Source organism: Stigmatopora argus, chromosome 18 (genome assembly GCF_051989625.1).
Source record: "Stigmatopora argus isolate UIUO_Sarg chromosome 18, RoL_Sarg_1.0, whole genome shotgun sequence".
In the NCBI taxonomy this organism is placed as follows: domain Eukaryota; kingdom Metazoa; phylum Chordata; class Actinopteri; order Syngnathiformes; family Syngnathidae; genus Stigmatopora; species Stigmatopora argus.
The window spans coordinates 6,882,157-6,899,069 of NC_135404.1; the positions used below are offsets into that span (position 1 = coordinate 6,882,157).

Below are 16,913 nucleotides of genomic sequence, written 5' to 3' on the forward strand. Positions count from 1 at the left end.
CCAAATGAGTTAATCAGAGCTTTATTTGCAAATAAAACAAATTCTCAGTCATGTTTCTACAATTACTGCTAAAAAAGCAACACTTTTTCTTAATAAACTATTGAATTTTTCATGAATAATTGTTTTATATTTCTGAGTAAGTCAAATTTGTGTGTTACTGAGTCAAAATTTTGACATTTAGTACATCATATGATCATGTAAAAGGTTGATCATTATTATATAGAAATGTGAAAAAGGTGATTCTATCAGACAAAAACATAGTAAATATCATGTGGTGGCTAACATGCAAAAAAAACATAAATATAATGTAGAAATGTGTTAATTAGCATCTAAAAATGTGACAATTGTTTATCATTATAGTAATTGTTTCATGATACTGTCACGTAGATAAGTGAATATTTCAACAGGTAAAAAGCTTTGACTAAGAAACTGTGTTGCTAAAAAAATACACTGATTGGAGTTGATACAAAAATGTAAAGATGTTTTTTTGTAGTTATTCTATTCCCAGTTTAGTATGATTTTGAAAGAAACATTTTCAAGCATGTCCAAAGCCATAAAGCCTTGAAGATTTATCGATTTTCTTGCGTCGTAAACACCTTGTCTTGGTGTCTCTGAGTAATGATTTGATTGGACAGAACGCGTTGCAAGTAATGAAAGCGAAGGAGGCGGCTAGCACAACCTCACTGTCGAAGGCCTCTTCATTTAGTATTCTGTTGTTGTCCGTGCTTTTCCCGCACACTCCTCATATTGACACTCAGATGTACTTGTTGCACTTGGGATTTATCTCAAAAGGTTGTCTTGTGTTTTCTTTTAGCTAAGCAGAAAAGTCACTATGGAAGTACATAATTGAAGGCTGGTCCTTGAGAGCTCTCATTTTTATTGAAAATAAGATGGAATTGGTTCTAAGATGCACCCTCGTGACCGTTTTTCAAATCTTAGGCCTAATCCAGGGGTTTCAGACTCGTTTGTTCGCGGGCCGCTTTAACGTCAACTTGATTTCACGTGGGTCGGACCATTTTAGATATAATATTTAGATTTTTTTTTATATAAATGGATTAAGAGAACTGGATTAAAATCCCTGAATATTCAGTTTTTTATAGATCTAAAACAATGTTTATTTTAGCTTTTTTTTAAATATATTTTTAGATTTTACAAAATGATTTTTGAACTAAAAACACAGAAAAAATGGATTAAAAATTTACAATTATTGATTTAAAAGGGGGAAAATCTGGAAATTTAATATACATCTACACTCATCATTTTAATTCATGATTTACTTTACCGGGCCACACAAAATGATGCGGCGGGCCAGATCTGGCCCCCAGGCCGCCACTTTGACACAGGTGGCCTAATCTATTAATAAATCATTCTATTCTACCGATATACTATGATCTGAAAATCGAATGTGCAAGCAGAAAACACAGATGCCTTGTCATTTTGTGTGGCCTGCAGAATTGCTAAATAATGTTTTTTTTCACCAAAATGAAGTTTAAATAAAATATCTGTAGTTTACACTGAAATCTTTTTTTCCAACTTCCTGTCAGGGATTCTTTTTGTGAAAGTGAATCAGAATTGCGGAAAATGTCATTATAATTACAAGTTTTATGCTTGGATTCAAGTTACCGTATTTTCACGACTATAAGGCGCACCACATTATAAGGCGCACCCTCAATGAATGACAATTTTTTTCCATATATAAAGCACACTGGATTATAAGGTGTCCTGTCTATTTTGGAGAAAATTTAACTTTTAAGTGCGCCTTATAGTCGTGAAAATACGGTAGTTCAAGAGTAGTTTCAAACAAATACAGTCAATTTCAAAGATTATCTTCAGATTTAAAAGCTAATTCAAAAACTACAGTATCTTATGGAGAAACAGTGTAATATTTCAAGTATTAAAATATACCTATGTGCCCTGCGATTGGCTAGCCACCAATTCTGGTGCCCATAGTTGGCTAGGATAGGCTCCAGCACCCTTGCAACTCTTGTGAGGCTCAGCGATATGGAAAATGAATGATGACACAAATACGGTATCAAATCATGGGGCACAAAACATCTTTAATGAAAACAATATTGACATGATGACAAATAAAATAAAAAAATAAAAAAATGAAGGCAACAGTTTAGTGAACAGTGGTCACGCATCTTTATTTTGCTGCTCCACGTACTGTCGGAGCAACGCCGTCAAGTGAGCGGGGTGTCGTCCCATCAAGCTAGCGGTGAGCGACATCGGCGCGCCCAGGCCGCTGGCCAGCTGGCCTTGAACCGCGGCGAGCGAAGGCAGCTTGGCGTAGCTCGCCACACCTTGCGGACTCAGCAGCGTGTCGTCGATGCACGCTCCTAATGGGAAAACTGTGTCATGAGTTTTCTTCATGGAATAGTACTAAAGGGAAGAAATGAGTTACCTAAAAGAACCATTTGCGGACTGTTTCGCAGGGTGGACAGCATTTCTCTCACTTTGGGCTCCTCGCTGACTAAAAGCACCGTGGGTCCAATAAACAGAGGCGCCATGTTGCTGTAGATGCTCTCGCGGAGGAAGGAACGCATCACCTGCACTCGAGATATGTATCACGTCATTGTCGGGCAGTTGGAATGAACTCGATGGCTGCCATTGTCGGTGTTAGACGTCCAATCCTGTGGCTTTTTAAAGCTTCAAATGGGGCGAAAATTTACTTTATTGGTACTAGACGTCCAATCCATTTGAAGTTGGAGGGTTGGCAGCATGGGCGACTTATTTAAATTCACAGCAGGAAAACTGGACGCCACCTGATTGGACATTTACTATCGTCGATAGCACTGACTGAGTTAAAAAAAGGTTTGGTGGTAGGCCCTAATTTTCAGAAAATATCTATAAAATACTATGATACATAATTACATAAGCCACAGTTTGAATATTATAACTGTTAATATATTTTTTATTTAACTACTACTTTGAAGTTGTATAAGAATGATTTAATAATTAAATCTAATATAAAAATACTACTGTATTTTCACGACTATAAGGCGCACTTAAGTCTTAAATTTTCTCCAAAACAGACAGGGCGCCTTATAATCCAGTGCGCTTTATATAATGGACCAATACTAAAATTGTTATCATGATAAAATAAAATAAATCAGTCGACACTGCGCCTTTAAATGCGATGCGCCATATAGTCGTGAAAATACGGTATATATTTATATATAAATATCTAAAAATATTTCATATTTGAGCACATGTAAAACATTCCAATCTTTTTCAGTTCAAATTATATACAATCACAAACAAAAGGGACTACTTGCAACTCACTTTGAGAACCACTGGATTAGAAATTCATAACAAGGCACTATTGGTGTACACAATTAACCTTACCGACAGCTTTATTCATTCACCTGGTTAGGGAAGAACTTGACCTTCATGTTGTGCTTGTGAAGCCTGTTTTTGAGCATCATCATGTCTGCTGCAGTGGAGCCATTGTTTTGCACCACGGCCACCATTTTGCAGTCATGGAAGACTGCCGCTAGGTCTCGCTTGGACAGCCTCATCAAGGGGCTCTCCTAAACACAAGACATTTTTTTCATATGTATAAAGGCTTTGAAAAACTTGCCAATTATTTTTTTTCAAAAGTGTTGATGACTTTTGTTACCTGCTCCTGGGAAACGTTGGTTGGTGATGGGTACGCGCCGTGGGGAGCAGCCGGTATGGGGGGAATGTACTCCGTCACGGCCATCAGTTTCTGTTTGAGGAAGTGCATCGGTTTTCGATGCCGGGTGACGGCTTTGGAACCGTGTCGAATGTTTTGGGTCAGGGGGAGCCATCCTGGAAGAAAGACAGTCATATAAACCAGCTAGTTTTGCTTGCCTGTGTTTTTATTTACAGTATAATAGATGATAAAATAAGCAAAAATTTAAAAAAGGTACATTTTATCCTCCTCTAGCAAATATAATGCAAATAATAAGTTTGTTTTAATTGAGACAAAATTGTGTCTTTAATTGGTGTCAAGTGGTGATAAAAAACAAGAATAATTCTCCAAACTGCACTTAAACTAAATTTATATTATAATTATTTTTTTTCATTGATTAGGTTAACGCCCCCGTGACGTTAAAATTAGGCGTCAATAATGACGTATATAACAACAGGTCAGCTGTGTCCGAAAATGTACTTTTGGTTTAAATGATAGGTGCAAAATTTAGTCACCTTATTAAACCGTTCCATATTGAATATTAGTATTTTATTGTCTGAACCATAGCTTTGATGAACGAGAATTTTACATGGTAACTAAATGGGTTTATTGGTTTGCAGTAGTGTACCAGTAATTTATGGAACACCCCAAATTTAGGAACAATACTTTTTTAATAGTAAACAAAAAATCCGCACGGAATAAAAGGCCGTATTCCAACTAGTACATTACCTTTTTTAGGTAATAGTTTCCCACACAAGGTCGCCGCCATAACTGACAGGAAGAGTCTTCAGGAAGTGACGCGAGAAAGGGACCCTTTCCGTGTTACGGGAAATAATTTTCTAATCGTTATACTATTTGTGAGAGTCATAATATTTTCCTAAAAAGACTCAACCCCGTTAAATATTTATTACAATGATTTTAAAAAGCACTTATATCGGCATTTTGATACGGTCCAACTTGGCCGCTCTCCTTTTATTCTTTACAAAGTTCTTTGCGACGATGTTCATTGAACGTAGCACAATGGCAAATTCAGCATGTTCTTTCGTCTACTATTATTTTGTCCATTTTATCATTTTTAACGACACCAATTGACAAAAAATGACCAGCCATTCTAAAAATAAAGTTATACATTAACCCCTGTTACAAAACATATATCATAAATTTACGTAAAGCGAGCCATGTCACTACGTCACATCGGCGACAAGCATGAGACGTGTACTTTCATTGGTACGAATTACATTATTTGGTGCAAATGCAGCGACACTTTTGACTCCAATAACCCGCGAACGCCGTGTTTATACGCGCCTGTTCCACTTAAATAGGACGTTTTTCAACTCTAACATGGACCTCAGTGACATGAGAAAGAAATACAAGGGAGACGAAGAGGTAAGCTTTCCAGTTTATAATGCCGGTTCAATCATTGGCTCCCAATGACGCCGATAGACGTCCAATCCATTTTAACTGGACGCAAGAGAACCATTGCTGCCAGATCCCAGTCAAACGGGATTGGGTGCCTATCTCTGTCAATGGCAGCCAATGCATGAATGCAATGTTTTCGCTTCAGTGTTTTGAGGAGAACCACCTGACCTCTCTGGACCCCATCAAGCAATTTGGAAGCTGGTTCGACGAAGCCACCAAATGTCCCGAAGTGGGCGAGGCCAACGCCATGTGCATCGCCACGGCAACCAAGTAAGCAACATCTTCAACTCCTTTTCCAGCATTTTCACTGATCTTCAAATCTACGTGATCCAGAGATGGACGCCCGTCCGCCCGGATGGTTCTGCTCAAAGGTTACAGCGACGACGGTTTCCGATTCTTCACCAACTACGAAAGCCGCAAGGGATCCGAGCTGGTGAGTGGCTATCACCTTTGACCTTCCGTGACCTCTAACATCGATGTCGCCCATTTGCAGGAAAGTAACCCTCACGCTTGTCTGGTGTTCTACTGGGAGCCTTTGAACAGACAGGTAAGACAACGTTCATGTCTGTGTCTTGCTAACTTGCACGTTCACCTAAAATGTTTGACCCCATAGATCCGTATTGAAGGGGTGGTGGAACGCATCCCTTACCAGAGCTCCTGCGATTACTTCCACTCGAGGCCGAAGAGCAGCCAGATCGGGGCTGTGGTGAGCAGGCAAAGTGTGCCGGTTCCAGACAGAAATGTAAGAAACGCAGACACGCAGCAATCGCTTCAAAACGTTTGCAAACTCATGCATCTTTTAGTTCCTGAGGGACAAGAATGCGCAGTTGGAGGCAAAGTACAAGGACACGCAAGTGCCGATGCCAGATTACTGGTGAGGATTTTCACACATTGTCTATCTACAGTAATACCTTGAGATATGAGCTTAATGCGTCCCGGGGCCCAGCTCGTATGTCAATTTATTCGCATCTCAAATCAAATGTTCCCATTGAAAATAACTAAATACAAATTAATCCATTCCTACCCTCTGAAAAACACCAAAAAGGATATTAGAATGCAAAAACATCAGAAGGCACCTGGTATGCTTGTATTTCAAATTTGTCTTGTTTCGCAATGCAAAAATTTGCTCTTAATTTTCCTCGTATCTCAAATTTCTCCTATGTTGGGACACTCGTATGTCAAGGTATTACTGTATTTATAGACCTCCTCGGTAAACACAATTACTCCAACAAACATAATCAATTCCATGTATTAATAATGTGAAGTGTATGCAATTTTAATGTCAAATTTACCACCTTTTTAAAATGTTTGCTCACAGCTGTACCCTTCTATTACGATAAAACTGGAGCATTTTCGTATTTATTTTTCTTCCTTCCACTAGGGGGGGCTACTTAGTGAAGCCCCATCTGATGGAGTTCTGGCAGGGTCAGACCAACAGGCTTCACGACCGTATCGTTTTCACCAAAGTGGCTGGAGACGCCCAATTGGACGAACATCAGCGGCGTGGTGAGGGTTGTTGGGCTTACCAGCGACTCTCCCCGTGATTGGAATGTGGGAGGAAACCGGAGTACCCAGAGAAAACCCACGGGGAGAACATGCAAACTCCGCAGAGGGGTGCAGATTCGAACCCTGGACTCCAGAACTATGAAGCTGACGCTCTAATCACTCATCCACTGGACCGCCCTTCTCCCATTGGTCTCAGAAAAAAAATAAGCACAAAACGTGAATAAATGTAACATAATTTCAACCGAGCGCAGGTGTCCTTCTGCCTTTGAATGCCATTTAAAATATGATCTTATCGTGTGTAATCTAAGTGATGTCATTTGTCATGAATGATTTAACTTTTTGCAATATGGTTAGCCTTGTTGAGCATTTGTTGGTGCAACTTTTGTGCAAATAATTCAACCTTGAGCAATCTATACAGCAGGTGATTCTGCTCATTCTGAAAATAAAAAAATAAAGTTTGAACACAGAAAATAATATTGTAGAGGAAACATTTTTCGAAACAATATTCACCAAAATACAACCCATAAGGCTTCGTAGGTAATATCTACCATTTGCTTTTAAATTGTTGTTTAATGTTGTAAATTTTGATCATGGAAAAAATTGGACATGGGTTGTTAAATGGTGACTTTGTTCATGTATTTTTACATGTTGAAAAAACAATTGTGCCTGTTTCTTCTCATTTCATAGTTATTAAATCCAAAACTGCATCAAAGAATGCCCAGTTTTTTTCGGGTGATGATGTCACAACCAGAATTTATCATTGTCTATCTTTCTTGTGCTGTGCTAACCCTGTACATGTCGACAAAATGAAATTCACATGGCAACAATAGTCAATAAAAATAGCTAAATTATGATTGGTCCATGAGAGTGTTACTCCCAGTCCAAATGAATTGGACGTCTTTGCTGTCAATGGCAGCCAATGAGTTAAATACAAATCAATTAATGTTATTCTTGAAGTATACAAGTGTTGCATGCGATTGATTTGTGATAAAGCCTTGTGGCCACTAGAGGGCGACCTGTGACAGATCCACTCAATAAATGACAACTCTTGAAATACTAATCTCAGATTAGACCAAACTAATCTGAGGTGAACGAGTGAAGAAGGTGGACCATAAACCCCGCCCCCCTTCCCCACCTGCTCCCCTGCGGTAATTCCAGCTAATGCGGATCACGTCCTGGTGTGCGCCTCGTGAACGCGCATCCTATTTCGCGTGCATTGAAGTGGACGAGAAACCTGCTGGATTTCAAAATTCTCTTTTTATTGGAACCCCGCGCACCTGAATACTCAGGTAATAGTTTATGATATTATATGAAATTTTTAATACTTGAAAATAATTTGTTTCTACTGTTATGATTGAATGAAAAAATTTACAGGATTACATTAATCTTTCAAAAATACAAGATTGTTGCGATACTTTTTCATGTAATATGTTACATTTGTTACCCCTAATTGTGGTTTTAAAACAATAATCCAAAATATATCTTTTTTAGAAAGAGGAGGGGGGGAAAGGCACAATGTCACAAAAGTAAAAATAAATGAAACTCAATTTTTTTTTAAATTCAGTGCAACTGCTAAAAAATGAACTGTTTTCATGGTTATTTAATTAACAGTAATTGTTTATTAAATACATGAGTGCTGGTGTTTATTGAAATAATGCTAACTCATTGGCCTTATTTAGTATGTTTACCTAATTTGTTATTGGCCAAAATCTAGTTTTTCTCAAATTAAACCAGAAATTAATTACTGGCTACCATTCACAGCATTAAATGTCAAATCATGTGGCTTTTGAAAACTAAATTCAAAGTATTTAAACAAATTAGTCATAAGTATTGAAATGTTAGGGCTGGAATGACAAGACACATTTGGTTATTTAATGCCAACCCTCCCTCTTCCAATGGATTGGGCGTCCATCACTCTCAATGACTTTATATCTGTCTTAAAGTTAAAAAAAGTGCATTTTTACCAATAAATATAGTATGACGTTTGTCAATATGTCCATATAAAATGTTCTGATAAAATAATCATAAATTTAAAAATGAAGTAACTTTACCATATTTATTAAAAACAGTTAGTGAATGTTGTGAGTGGGGTTGGGGGGGGGGGGGGGCGTCTGGGGTCATCTTAAAGGCTTTAGATGAAATCATCCACTTTGATATCAAGTTAGTAAACCCGAGCAACTGAACAGTGGAATTTATCTCATGAGTAACCAACATTTGTGGTGCGCACAAATGAGATTGTGTGTCGATATTAGCTTATCTCCAACGACCGCACGCCGAAATGAAAGCGCTGACATCTGTCGAAAAAGGTCAAAGTGGCTCGTTCACTTTTGCCAATGATAGTAAATATTCATCTTTTAATGTCTGACATTGACGTCCAATTCATTTGGGCTGGTGGAGATCCAATTTGGATTCACGAATAAATGCGCACATCAAAAAACATTCACTTGTGTATTTTATGTGAAACAAGTCATGTTAAGTGTTTTTGTTGTTTTTTACATTAAGGCAGGGGTTTAAAACTTATTTTTGCCTTGGGGTGTCTCAGTTATCAACCATGACTGCTATGCAATTGACATGTATGAAAATATGTGAAAATTGCTAAGCTAAAGTATTTGCGTTATCTCAATCTTTCTAAAAGTGACAATAATTTGGTATTTTAACAAAAACATTCATTTGATGGATGCAAGTCATTTTTTTTTTGCCAAAAACTGTCCCCAGACATCAAGTTTGACACCAAAGTATGAAATTGATCAATTAATCATATTTGTAGCTTTTTTGGCCCCACTTTTTTACCATATCATTTTCAAACATTTTTTTATTTTGTTTTTAGGGACAACCAGTTAGGGGAAAAACATGGATTCTTCCAAGGAGGTAATTTTTAATCAATATTTTCCTTTGTATTTTGTCTACATTTCCACTGGGTTCCTTTTGCTGGAAAATATACGCATAATTCCACTCATGTTGTCAGAAACTAAAGTTACTCATCTTGTGGAGATTTGTGTGTGAGCGAGCTCACCGACAAATCCTCTCATCCCGTTTCCCTCTCAAGCGAGGTCACTTCTTCTCATCCCGCTTATGTAACACGAGATTCAAAAGAATTGAAACAACCACGAGAAGGAACACGGACAATACGTCACGTTTTAGATTGTTTAGCACGACTAACGTTCATAAAAAATGAAAACTTTGCACCAAACTGCTTCACGTGACCGATTTATTATTTAAATTGGAGTTATGTCCCGATGCATGTGCACAATACACAAACAAATGCTAAGAAATTTGCCAAAAATGTCAATTTTTGTGCTCCTGTGTCATGCGAGTCTGTGCAATATAGCATGTAGTGACTCGTGTGGCTAAAAAAGTCTCCTTGAAAAACCAATTAAGACAAAGTTGGTCGCCTAATCCTTCTGGCGGCCGTCCCACTAGCGAGACGCTAATAGCGGCACGTGTCCGCTTGCTTTGCGATTGGACGCATTGCAGTGCAAAGTTAATTATAAAGCTAATATAACTATTTACATGTTTTTGTACAGTAATATTGTTACCCAAATCCATGTAAATGTGTTCAAAAAACTCATACTGTATATATTTTTTTAGTTTCTATCTCCTCTAAAGGTATTTTATGGGCCTATAAAAATGCATTCTTGGGAGATTTTGCATCTTTTTATATCATTTTAAGCCCGAGTACAATCTGAGAGGACGAAGGAAAATCATTTGGTCAATCGTTTGTTAATGAAAATCACCAAAAACAGTACGAATGTGGAAATATAACAGTTTATGCAATAATCTTAACATTTGAAAAGAATATTCTGATTAATTTACAACTCTATACACCTCCTACATATACCGTATTTTTGGATTATAAGTCGCACTACCTAAATAATGCATTATGAAGAGGAAAACATTATCTATGTCGTATTTTAGGATGGGCAATTTTGATATGAAACCAAGAATAAACATATTTTAAAGTAAAACTGTGAGAACAACAGGCTTAATGGGCACCTGTAACATTTATAGTTTTTTGTGGATAACTATAACATATAAAAAGGCTTTCAGTGGTCAGAGAGAGACAAAACAGGGACTTATAGTCCGGGAAATATGGTAAACGTCTCAAAAAATTGACTAATGTCGGCACGTAAATGTTGTCATTGTGAAATCCAGCAGTTTGTAAACAAGTTGAACACATTGACTGCTATTGAGAGGCGACCAATCCATTTCCAATTGATTATTCGCTGCCAGCCACTCCCAGTCCAAATGGATTGGACAACTTTCGCCATCACTGGCTGCTAAAGTATTAGTGTCCATCCAGTGATAATTGATGCCATTTTCGCTCCCATAGGTGCTTGCTGTTGTCCATTGCTTCAAATCGTAACCAGTACAAAATGACTTCCTATGGCTCCACCCTTAATCGTAGCCAGTCGGTGGCGAGCGGCCTGGAGAAGTCCTCGCCCACGTGGACCAAAGGCCCTCACTCGCGTAGCAGTAGCACGCTGTCATCTCGACATTCCCGTCAGGTAAATCCAGGTGTAAAAGAACTCCGACTCCCACCGAGATGGTCGCCGAATCCATTTATTTCTCACAGTTGATTAAAGACTGGGAGGTCGTGGATGACGTCCAACTCGACGGGAACAACCCGGGCGAACATCCTCAGGAAATTCCTGGTGTCTGTGAAGGCTATCTTCTCAAGAGGAGAAAATGGCCGCTTAAAGGCTGGCACAAGGTAAAAACACAATGAAATTGATCCACCTTTTCAATTTTTCTAACATTAGTCTTCTTGATTACCCAGCGATACTTTGTCCTCGAGGGAGGAACCTTGCGATATTGCAAAAATCAACAAGATGTAAGAACATATGAACACAATTTTTAGACAACCTAACTACCAGATGTAGTGGTAATACAAATTTTGACTTGACTTTTAACAGGTGTCCATTGGTAGAGTGCAAGGCTCTCTGGACATAAGCAGCACAGTCATGTCCATCAACAAGAAGTCCAACCGTATTGACTTGGACGCAGGGGACATTCTGTATCACATGAAGGTGAACATCCACATATTCAAAAAAATAATAATACTATGGCTGAGCAATAATAACAGTTGTTTACAGAATGTCTAGCTGTCTTATATGAACTATAATGCATACCTGGCATCCTCGGCTAATTGCTCCCCTTATTAATGGTAATTCCCCTTATTAAGCGATTTTAAATAAAACATACACGGCAGATATTTACTCGCATAGTGCGCAATTAAGTCTAAAATGTTCTCCTAAGTGGACGGGGTGCCCAATCAGTATGCACTAAATTCCTTATTCTGTAGCTGTCGCTGTAGACACTAATATCTTGACTGTTTAGGTACATTGCTTGCTGACGCGCCATATTTATATAGTGAAAAGGCAGATGTGTGAAAGGGGAATGCTCATGTGGATATCATGCTGAAAGCATGACAATATTAGCAGTCGACGATGATGTTTTTGTCCGTGACCGGACGTTTCGTCAACGGACGTTTCGTCGCCGGACAGTTCGTCGAAGAAGAAATGGGTAAAACGAGATCGGTTTTACAAAAAATGGACTTCAAAAGACTCCTGTACAAAAATTGTTATGTATGGCGTACACACTTTGAAATGATAAAAAAAAAATACGGTAAAAACATAAGTTGACAGGTATGCATAATGCATCTGTCTAGCTAACATTTCTAGCAAATCATTAGCAGCCTTTGAATTTGAGTGCTAAGTGTAGCCCTTTAAAGGAGATAAAACCCATATTTAATATCACGAAAAATCTCTTGTTCCTCTGCGACTGAAGGCCAAAAGCCACGAGCTCTTCTACATTTGGGTGACCAAGCTTCAGGCGCATCGTTCCTACAAGAAGAGCGAAGCTGCATTGGCGCATGCTTGCGTCCAAAACAATGGTCACCTACTAACGCTCACGCCTGATACGGTCTTGCTCGGCGGACAGCCAAAGTGTTTCCCTCAGACCTCGTTCAAGGCAGCCGTCGACAGCAAAGTGACGGCATGGCTGCAGCAGAGTCCGTCTCCCGACAACTGCGCTCAAGGTACTCATCCAGAATTTCTGTCCACCAAACAATGGCTACAACGGTTCTTGCCTTCTTCCAGAACTGAACCGTTGCAATTTGGACCTTTCCGAGCTCAACCGTCTGATCCAGAAACTGCAGACGCTAGAGGCGGGACAGACGTTCACAAACGGGGAACTTCAGCGCATCATCAGCACCCAGGTGGCGCCGTCTGGTTGTTTGTCCTTATTTTCATTTTAATAATGCACTTTAAAAGCTTGATTGTGTTTTTACGTACAGAATATTTCTCTGGAGAAACCAAAGAAGCAAAAACCAGCAAGAGTTTGGGGTCACTCTCGCACCCTGTCAAGAGTGGAAGCCCTTGGAATGGTGAGAAGTCAGATATGGACAAAAATATTGGGGCGCAGCTGTTAATCATTTAGACGTCGATTGTTGAGTGTAGTTGTTTCGGAACGTAACGGGACCAAAAAGTTATCTTTCCATTTCAAAAGCCTGTTCGTAGGATAACCAAATCGGTGAGTTCTTAGTGGGCAGATCGGTGCAGTGTTGTGATTCTTTCCTGTTCAGCCATCAATACAAGGCACAGTGTCTAGCTCCGCCCCTTTTAGCAACCCCAGGGAGCCAAAATGTCCGTATTGAACCTCTTGAGATGGTTTGTTGACACTTTTTTGGGGTGAGATTCACAATGTAAGCAATTCACTCTTTGCTTTGATTTAGCTGTCCGGCCCCCTGAACAGCTCCTCCCACTTTGGCGCTTCCGTCCCATCCATCCCGGACTACGTCTACTCACAGCTGGCGCCCCCCACTGTCGCCACGTCTACTGAGGGCAAGAAATTGCAGCAGGACATCTGCGCTGTGTCCTTGCGAGGTAGGGCAACTGCACACAAACGAGGGTGTGGTTATGATACGTTTTCGGTAAATGGGGTCCTTGATCTGTTTAGTTTTGGCTTCCCTTCAAACGGTCCACACTTCGTTGAGCCAAGAGAGGCAGAAGTTCCAGGAAGTCTGGGAAAATAACAATGTCCACAGCGAAGAGGTAAAATGATCTCCGCATCGGCTGTTCGTAAAATCTCAATCTGCCCATCTTCCTCCAGCAGGGGGCCGCGGGGGCGCATTCACCCCACAGGCCTCCCTCGGTAGATGAATCAACGGCCGAGTATTTCGACGCTAGCGACGACTTCTGCCTCGGGAGCTCCTCCGATGTTTCCGACGAGTCGGGACTGAGCGACGGAAGCACGTCCAACTCGGAACCGGAGGAAGGGCATTGTGAGTCCGCTATCAATTTAAAGTGGGCAAACTAGTCTGTATCCACGAACCCGCAACGTCATGTTCCTGGTCTTGACAGTGTCCGCAACCCGAAAGTACCGCGCTAGCATTTCCAGGTCTCCTCAAAGAGTGGTTCCAAAGAACAGCGGACGACGAACAACGCTTCCCGCGTCCTGTCCGGATAACAGTCACGTGGGCCTCATGGCCATCCTCTACAATAACATTGGTACACAGCCACGCCCTAAAACCAACATTCAAATAGCACAAAAAATGCTTTGCTAACTGCGTTGTTGTGACATAGGCAAAGACCTGGCTCGCGTGTCCATGCCGGCCGCTCTGAACGAGCCGATCAACCTGTTGCAGCGACTTTGCGAGGAACTGGAGTACAGTGAACTGCTCGACACCGCCGCCGCGACTGCAGACCCTTACCAGAGGATGGTAAGCACAATTGGAAATAGCAATCATGCGATCTAGATCAGCTGTTTCCAGATTGGTAACTCCTCTCCATCAGGTCTACATTGCGGCCTTCGCCATCTCAGGCTACTCGACCGCCACCTTCCGAAACCGCTACAAGCCCTTTAACCCCGTCCTAGGGGAGACCTACGAATGTGTTCGGGAGGACCGTGCATTTCGTTTCATCAGCGAACAGGTTGAGCGCGACAAAATAACGCATGCAATTATTGCTATAAGCATCACCCTTTGAGAAGTGGACAATCTCTGTCTTTATTTTCTTGAATTAGGTGTGCCACCATCCTCCCATCTCTGCTTGCCACGCAGAATCGGACAACTTCTCCTTCTGGCAAGGTGACGCTTCCCGATCATAAAACCAGAAGTGAAAGCAGCATCTTCTCAACAACCTGTTTTATCTGTTGAAATAGACCAAAGGTGGAAGAACAAGTTCTGGGGAAAGTCACTGGAGATCGTGCCGACCGGAATGGTGAACGTTACGCTTCCCAGGTAAACGGGAGTCTGTAAAATGGGGAGAACCTGTGAGGCAGTTCTGTAGGTATTTTGGGTGTCATCCTCAAGATGCGGAGATCACTACGAGTGGAACAAAGTAGTGACGTGCATCCACAACGTCTTGAGTCAGCAACGCTACCTGGAACATTACGGGGAAGTCACCATTCGCAACCTGAAGAGCAACGCGTGTACCTGTAAGATTACCTTTGTCAAGGTAACTAAAAACCTGAAGTTCTTGGACTACATATGCTGTATGACTCCCAGTCCAGATACTGCAGAATCGTTCAATTAAAAAAGGGTAAAATATACGTACTTTTTTCTGCTTGAAGTCTCGCTACTGGGGGTCAGAGGCCAACAAAAACGAGGTTCAGGGCACCGTGCTGGACCAGACCGGCAGCATCATCCACCGCTTTGGAGGTCTATGGCACGAGGGAATCTTCTGTGACACCCTACCCACCCCCAAATGCATCTGGAAGCCAAGTAAGGCTGTTTGTTTTTGACAGATTCTGCTACGTCCTACCTTAACGGTCTAACCTAAGAGACCTTTTCACCTTCAGATCCTCAACCCAAAGACCACCTCATCTTTTACGGCTTCTCCACCTTCGCCATGGAGCTCAACCAGCTTACAGAAGACCTAAAACCACTGGTGCCCCCTACTGACAGCCGGCTACGCCCCGACCAGAGGTCAGAGAAGACTTACAGAAACAGCATTTTTTTTAAATTATTCGACCAATTCAGTTTCTTTAGATTCACTATATGACATTATCATGCTTTTGTCTCCTTTTCAATTATTTTACATTATCATTTATATAGTTTCCTTCTCTTGCATTGGCTGTGGGAACCAAATATTACCGTATTTTCTCGCATATTAGCCGCATCCGCGTATAAGCCGAACCCTTAACATTGCCTTAAAATTGTTGAATTTGACAATTTCTCTTGTATAAGACGCCCCATGATTTAAAAATTTCCCACACAAAATACATAGGTGTTGCTTTGAAGGGAACATCTTAAGAAAAATCATCGCACGTGGTATTTCTGAGATACTGTATAAATCGATTTCACGTTTTATGCAAGATATCGGCTCATTTGTGCGCATATAAGCCGTACCCTTGATTCAGTCATCATTTTTTGGGTGACAAATATGGTGTATGTGCGAGAAAATACGGTAAATGTTAGAAATAAACAAAAAGTGGCAAAGTTGTTGACGATCGTACTTGGTTTCTTTCTTGTAGAATGCTAGAGGAAGGCCGAGTAGAAGAGACTGATAAAAAGAAAGACGAGATCGAGGAACTGCAGAGGGAAAGGAGGAAGGAACTCGCCAAGAAAAGAGAGGAACACGTCCCGGCTTTCTTCAAGTCAGTTCCACAAACAGACCGACAATAGACAAAAATGTATTCCAACTTTGACACAAATTCAGGCATCAAATTTAGCTTTGGTCATCTCGTCACATTTTTAGGCAACTACAAATCAATTGTTTGCATCAAATCTGCCTATTTTTACTATTTACAATGCTCATTTGCCACCATTATATCAAAACAGATGAACCTGCCCTTGCATATCTTGAATTTGTGTTTATTTGTTTATGTTTCAGAAAAGCCAAAGACGGTTGCGGACGTGATGTCTGGTTGACAAACGAAACTTACTGGAAACTGCGAGAGGATCCTGGTTTCACCAAGCTACCATGTTTAAAATTGTGGTGACATTGGCACACAAATCCACCTAAAAAAAGCACATGTGATACGCTGTTGAATTTCAGCGTGGATGTGTTTTATTACTATTATTTTTTTTACGAAGACTAATCTTTACAGACCAAAGATGAGACTCATTTAAGGAATGTACACTTGACAATTATTTAACTCTTTATAGGGCACTCATTTTACTATGGATTAAAAAATAAACAAGAATAATTTAGAATGTTGCTGGGAGCTGCTAATAAAAAATATTTCTCATGGAAATGTCCATCATGAACTTGAAGTAACCACAAATAAACGTAAAGTGACTAAGATATGACCCACAATCAACCTGTACATGCACAAAACATAATAATTGGAAGTAAATCAAAATGACCAGGAAGCGAATAGTAAATTA

At 40.2% G+C, this 16,913-nt stretch overlaps 3 protein-coding genes across 5 annotated transcripts; 2 read left to right on the forward strand and 1 right to left on the reverse strand.

The window, feature by feature from the left end:
* Positions 1 to 2,037: 2,037 nt before the first annotated feature.
* Positions 2,038 to 4,534, reverse strand: mrpl10 (mitochondrial ribosomal protein L10). The gene is made up of 5 exons (XM_077626502.1): positions 4,388 to 4,534; positions 3,623 to 3,795; positions 3,369 to 3,533; positions 2,405 to 2,549; positions 2,038 to 2,339 (listed from the first exon to the last, which is right to left on the reverse strand). Exons 1-5 carry the CDS (start codon positions 4,425 to 4,427, stop codon positions 2,137 to 2,139), a joined length of 726 nt encoding a protein of 241 aa, XP_077482628.1. The 5' UTR covers positions 4,428 to 4,534; the 3' UTR covers positions 2,038 to 2,136.
* Positions 4,535 to 4,737: 203 nt separating this feature from the next.
* On the forward strand, positions 4,738 to 7,319 carry pnpo (pyridoxamine 5'-phosphate oxidase). The gene is made up of 7 exons (XM_077626501.1): positions 4,738 to 5,044; positions 5,223 to 5,347; positions 5,411 to 5,510; positions 5,571 to 5,624; positions 5,691 to 5,819; positions 5,881 to 5,951; positions 6,459 to 7,319. The coding sequence occupies exons 1-7, from the start codon at positions 4,865 to 4,867 to the stop codon at positions 6,619 to 6,621; spliced, it is 822 nt and encodes a 273-aa protein (XP_077482627.1). The 5' UTR covers positions 4,738 to 4,864; the 3' UTR covers positions 6,622 to 7,319.
* A 393-nt stretch (positions 7,320 to 7,712) lies between these two features.
* osbpl7 (oxysterol binding protein-like 7) lies at positions 7,713 to 16,830 on the forward strand. Of its 3 annotated transcripts, none has more exons than XM_077626430.1 (23): positions 7,713 to 7,872; positions 9,411 to 9,451; positions 10,914 to 11,088; positions 11,157 to 11,294; positions 11,361 to 11,414; positions 11,497 to 11,610; positions 12,371 to 12,620; positions 12,682 to 12,800; positions 12,879 to 12,968; positions 13,091 to 13,114; positions 13,317 to 13,467; positions 13,541 to 13,635; positions 13,694 to 13,865; positions 13,945 to 14,091; positions 14,167 to 14,303; positions 14,377 to 14,514; positions 14,606 to 14,669; positions 14,744 to 14,822; positions 14,895 to 15,039; positions 15,155 to 15,305; positions 15,383 to 15,509; positions 16,058 to 16,180; positions 16,417 to 16,830. In XM_077626430.1, the coding sequence occupies exons 3-23, from the start codon at positions 10,957 to 10,959 to the stop codon at positions 16,523 to 16,525; spliced, it is 2,559 nt and encodes an 852-aa protein (XP_077482556.1). In that variant the 5' UTR covers positions 7,713 to 7,872; positions 9,411 to 9,451; positions 10,914 to 10,956; the 3' UTR covers positions 16,526 to 16,830. The 3 variants fall into 3 exon arrangements, with proteins under 3 accessions (XP_077482556.1, XP_077482557.1, XP_077482558.1); XM_077626431.1 differs by having other exon boundaries at positions 13,697 to 13,865; XM_077626432.1 differs by lacking the exon at positions 13,091 to 13,114 and having other exon boundaries at positions 13,697 to 13,865.
* The last annotated feature ends 83 nt before the right edge of the window (positions 16,831 to 16,913 follow it).